Source organism: Chrysemys picta, unplaced genomic scaffold (assembly GCF_011386835.1).
Source record: "Chrysemys picta bellii isolate R12L10 unplaced genomic scaffold, ASM1138683v2 scaf3828, whole genome shotgun sequence".
Classification (NCBI taxonomy): domain Eukaryota; kingdom Metazoa; phylum Chordata; order Testudines; family Emydidae; genus Chrysemys; species Chrysemys picta.
Window position 1 is genome coordinate 1 of NW_027056529.1, and position 5,000 is coordinate 5,000.

General features: G+C 55.2%; 1 protein-coding gene across 1 annotated transcript; it reads left to right on the plus strand.

Annotated features, from left to right (window-relative positions):
* Positions 1–472: 472 nt before the first annotated feature.
* On the plus strand, positions 473–4,818 carry LOC135980513 (alpha-2-macroglobulin-like; the record flags this gene model as incomplete). The annotated part of the gene is made up of 7 exons (XM_065580477.1): positions 473–691; positions 996–1,123; positions 1,671–1,761; positions 2,739–2,807; positions 3,202–3,304; positions 3,958–3,999; positions 4,643–4,818. Coding segments are annotated over 7 exons (678 nt in total), but the record flags the coding sequence as incomplete, so codon positions are not given.
* Between the last annotated feature and the right edge of the window lie 182 nt (positions 4,819–5,000).

Sequence of the window (5,000 nt, forward strand, 5' to 3'; positions counted from 1 at the left end):
CATGAAGTGTTTCCCTTTGGAAGACTACTTCACGGAGGGATTTGGTTAACACAGTAGGGTTGTAATTCTGTTTTCCTGCTGCTGAGGCACGTGGGTGCATCTGCCTCTGTTATCTGTCTGCCCTGTCAGCTGTCCCTTCAGGTTGCTCCTTCACGGGAGGGTGGGTGGCTTCTTCCCTCAGCTCCCTGTAGTGGAGTGTCAGAATTCCCAAGGCCTACGTTCCCAAAGGTACTTAGACACTTGGCTGCTTTCAGTGGGAGAAAGGTGCTAAAATACCTTGGAGGATCTGGGTCCAGGGAATAGGTGAATGGCTTGTGGGAGTGATGGGTAGAGAATGGGTGGAAATGGGAAAAACTAACCTTTCTGAGCAGGGCGGTGCTGTGTGGTAGGAGCCGGTGGGGTAGGGGCTCCAGGCCCATAGAAATGGCTCATTCATTCCCTTGGGCGCCTGGGCCCATCTCTTGTCTGGCAGGACACAGTGGTGGCGCTCCAGGCCCTGTCCCGATATGGAGCCTCTACTTACACCAAGAGCGGAGGAGCATCCACAGTGACCCTGCAATCCACAGGGAACTTTCAGACCCAGTTCCAGGTGGATCACATGAACCGTCTGCTGCTCCAGCGTGTGGCACTGCCAGAGGTGCCAGGAGACTACAGCACGGGGGTGACAGGAGAAGGATGTGTCTATGTGCAGGTGAGGGGCCCAGGGGCAGGGGGAGAGGCTGCTGCTGAGGGCGCCTGGCTCATCCTGGAGGTGGCAGGGTGAGGTGGGATGGGTAGGGGAGGGAAGGGAGAAAGAGATGGAGATAAGGATGAGAAAAGAGGAAAAGGTGTGAGGAGAGAGCATGTCCAGAGTTAGGGAATGGGGAGCTAGTGAGAGGAGGAAGGAGAAAGAGAAGACAAAGGAGGAAATGAGATGGACCGGGGGAAGGAGGCAGAGGAGATAAGCAGAGAGGAGATACGCACAGGCTCACATAGAACTGTGCATTCTCTTCCAGACCAGCCTGAGGTACAACGTGCTCCCCAAGCCAGAAGAGGCACCATTCGCGCTGGAGGTGCACACGGTCCCTGAGACATGTGACAGCCCCCAGGTCCACAGGACTTTTAGCATTGCCATAAACATCAGGTAACTCCCCTCACAGGCCCAGGCCTTCCAGAGCAGCCCTAGTTTAGGTGCCAACTTTCTAATGTGCCAAGGGGTGCTCCCCCCCAGGCTCTGCCCCCATTCCACCCCTTCACTGAAGGCCCCATCACTGCTCTGCCTCTTCCCACCCCCATCATGCCCCCGCCCGCCTCTTCCCACCTCATTCCACCCCCTCCCCCAAGCGTGCCCCAACCTTGCTCCGCCCCCTCTCCGCAGCTCCTCCTGGACGCTTCAGGGCAGGAGGCACTGGGGAGAGGGAGAGGCGCTGATAGGGGGGCTGCCGGTGGGTGCTAAGCACCCATCAGTTTTTTTCTGTGGATGCTCCAGCCCCGGAGCACCCATGGAGTCAGCGCCTTTGAGCCCTATGGCTGGGGATGGGTCACTCCAGGAGATTGCAGGTGGACAAGCAGGTGGGGTGGGAGATGCTACAGATCGGGGGAGTGTGCACCTGTGCCAATCAGAGTTGAGGTGCATCAGCTCTGTGCTGAGATGTATTAAACCTTGTTTCGTTTCCCACTTGGTCTCCCAGTTACACAGGGAAACGCCCCGTCTCCAACATGGTCATCGTTGACGTTAAGATGCTGTCAGGATTCATTCCTGTGAAGTCATCAGTGAGGAAGGTAACAGCCTGTTCTGTGTATGGGCTATAACCTCTCCAGAGCCCCTTGCCTTCAGCCCCACCTGAGAGGTATCTGGCCCCCAGTGGGCTCCAATTCCTGACCCCTCATATTATGGGTGCAGCCTGGTCTCATCTGCAGCAGTAGGGCCCCCCATGTCGTCTGTTTCTCTTCTTTTCCACTGGAATCCTGAAGGGTCTGAGAGTCCCCACCCCACTTCTGTCACAGGGGCCAGTTCAGATCAGCCTTTCACCTGCAGATTTCCCAGCTGCAGGATCTGCAGTGTAGACAGCAGCTCCTTCCATGTCTGACTCCAGCCTGGGCTTATGGAGACCTTGTGCAGTGACCCCGGCATTGCAGACAGTGTTAGCCAGTCTAAGACCTAGAGAATGAGGAAGAACTATTAGGTCTGTTTGACTGAGGCTGGGTATACTGGAATTGGTGCTGCCTTTGATTGTGGTCCAGCCCCTCAGATGCACTTGACACCTCAGTCCACCAATTGGGTGGGGACACATACTACACCTCTTCCCTGACAGCCCCAGGGGAAAAAGCTCCCGGTGGTTCTCCATCACTAACCATTTTTAAATCGAGATTGGATGTTTGTCTTTGTCTAAAAGATCTGCTCTAGGAATTCTTTTGGGGAAGTTCTCTGGCCTGTGTTACACACATAGGCGTAATTTCACTTCTGTATTTGTGGCAGGGGGTGGGGGCAGCTCCAGTCAGGGCAATGGGGCTGCGCATGTGGGGTGGTGTGGGGGCAAATTCCACACCTGCCTAAGGATTGCAGTTTGGGGGGACAACACCCCCCAGTGTCCCCAAACTACACCCATGGTTATACAGGAGGTGAGATTACATGATCACAATGGTCCTCCTGGGTTTGGACTCCATGAATTTGTGGAAGCATCCCATTGCTTAGGGCTCTGGGGTGGTTCGAAGGGGGGCTCAGTTACATCCTGCTTCTCTCCCTTGGCTGCTGGCAGCTGGAAGGACATCACCACATCCACCGCACAGAACTGAGCACCAACCACGTGCTGCTCTACATGGAGCAGGTGAGTGGCTGCACGGGGCCGGAATGGGCCAGGAAGAGTCACCCCCAATGTACTCCCAATAGAAGTGCCCAGGGGAGGGGATCTCCCAAGCCTCAGCTTGGAAAGACAAACCCATGTATTCCTGCCCAGTGTTTCCCTTCAGCACTTCCCCAACACAGAGCCAGGGCCCTGATCTCCCCCCACCTACGGGTATCAGGGACAGCGGCTCATACCCTGGGGTTGGGCAGGGCTTATCCCACCTCCCTCAGGGCCTGAATCCCTGCCAGGCCCTGCAGCCAAGGGGGGCAGATGCTGGACCTGCAGGATCATGGGGGGCACCGATGGGGGGAGGAGATGTGGAACGAGAGGGTGAAGTGGCTCAGAGCTTCCTGAGCCTCGTCTGTTTCCTTCTCAGGTGAGCAATGTGACTCTGAGCTTCTCCTTCGCGGTGGAACAGGACTTCCCCGTGCAGAGCCTGAAGCCGACGGTGGTGAAAGTCTATGATTACTATGAGACAGGTGTGTGTGCGGGTGGGGCTGGCAGCAGTGGAGGCTGGTGGGCCTGTCATAAGGGGGGAGAAGTCACATTCAGAGCCACAGTGAACCTGCTGGGATATGGGATTGAGCATCTCCCTGCTCCAGGATGAGACTGTGGGGCACACAGGGTTTACATGCTAGGGATCATCCTGCACTGACCTCATGCTCGCACCATGGGAGTATCTGAAGCTCCAGACCCCTCGGTCTGCTAATCCACGTAGGTTAGAGCCAAAGGGATCTAGGAGGGTCCTGGGTTCAGATCCTGCCCTGGGTGTGACCTGGGGGAGGCACATTCACTCCTCTGTTCCCAGCTAGGAAATTGGGGTGACAAAACCAGAGCCCAACGGCAACCCCAGTGGTCGTGTGTCAGGCAAGGTGCAAACGGACATAGGGCACTTGGCACAGACTCACTGGAGATGCCTGTTGTGCTGTAGCCTTGTGGTAACCTTTGCCTTCCTCCCATGGAGCCCAGCTGAGGTTCCTTCAATGCCCTTGGAGACAGGGCTCCCTCCTCTCCTGCCTGAGATCTCTGGTGCGGTGCCAGCTTTCTGCTGCAGGGCCTGGTGGAAGTGTGAGGAGTCTTGGTTGGGTCTCACACAGCCCTGATCACATCTCCCTTCCCTTGTGTCTTCCAGATGAATTTGCCATTGCTGAGTACAGCGCCCCCTGCAGCAAAGGTAGCGTATGAAGAGACGACTGTGAGGTTTTCAGACTGCTCAGGGCTGCTCAGTTAGAACAGTGCTGAAACCCAGCCTGAGTCTCCTCAGCCTGTCTGGAGGGTTGTAAAAGTTGCTGTTCTCTTTTGCCCCATGTCCTGGGGTGGTCTGCCAGCACCCCTAAGTGCTCAGGGGAGAAGGGAACACCAACTCCCCCGCATTGTCAAGTTCTAGATTCAGGCCTTGAGTCTGAGGCAGCAGGCTTGGTTAGTCCCAAGATTACGTTCTCCCCCTCAGTCAAGACAAGTCTCTGCTTCTTTCTGTGTCTGTTGCTGGGACAGAGCAAGAGCAAGTCCTTCCAAAACCCAAGCTTGGGATCCCTCTTCTCATCAGGGCTTTTTTAAAACAGGCTGCAAAGCAAAACAGATTAATGAAAAACCATCTTCCAGGGTTGGGGTGACTCAACACTGCTGGGAAAGGGGTCGGGGCTGAAGCCCTGAATGTTCTAGGGATGCGTCCGGCCACTGTGGTAGAGAAGCCATAGTCTGGTCAGGGCAGTGTCTCTGCAGCTCCAGAATGAGGTGATCTACAAGAGGGAAAGCTTCCCCTCCGTGAGTCATTGATTCCTCTGTAACTCTCTCACATTCTCTTTTCCCCATCATAGCCAATGTTGAGCAGGAAAATGCGTGAGTGATGGAGCTGTATTCTGGGCCCTGCTGAATCCTCTCTGCTCATCTCTGCATGCAGCAATTCCCCCAGGCGAAGTGGTTTGATATAGTGGTGAGGAAAACCTCTCAGCACCATATAATTCATGTTATAAATAAATTGTCATGATTCTGATCAGATGCTTGTGGCCTCTTTCCTGGTTACTAAGGCTTATCCCTTCTCCCCTGTTGGGATCAGATTGCAGGATAGTCTCAATCTTAAAACAGATCCAGAGCTGTTCCCAGCCATCGGTGCCAAGGAGGGGTTGGCAGGACATCAGAAGTGACTGGAGACAGAGGGTCTCTCTGGGAACAGCC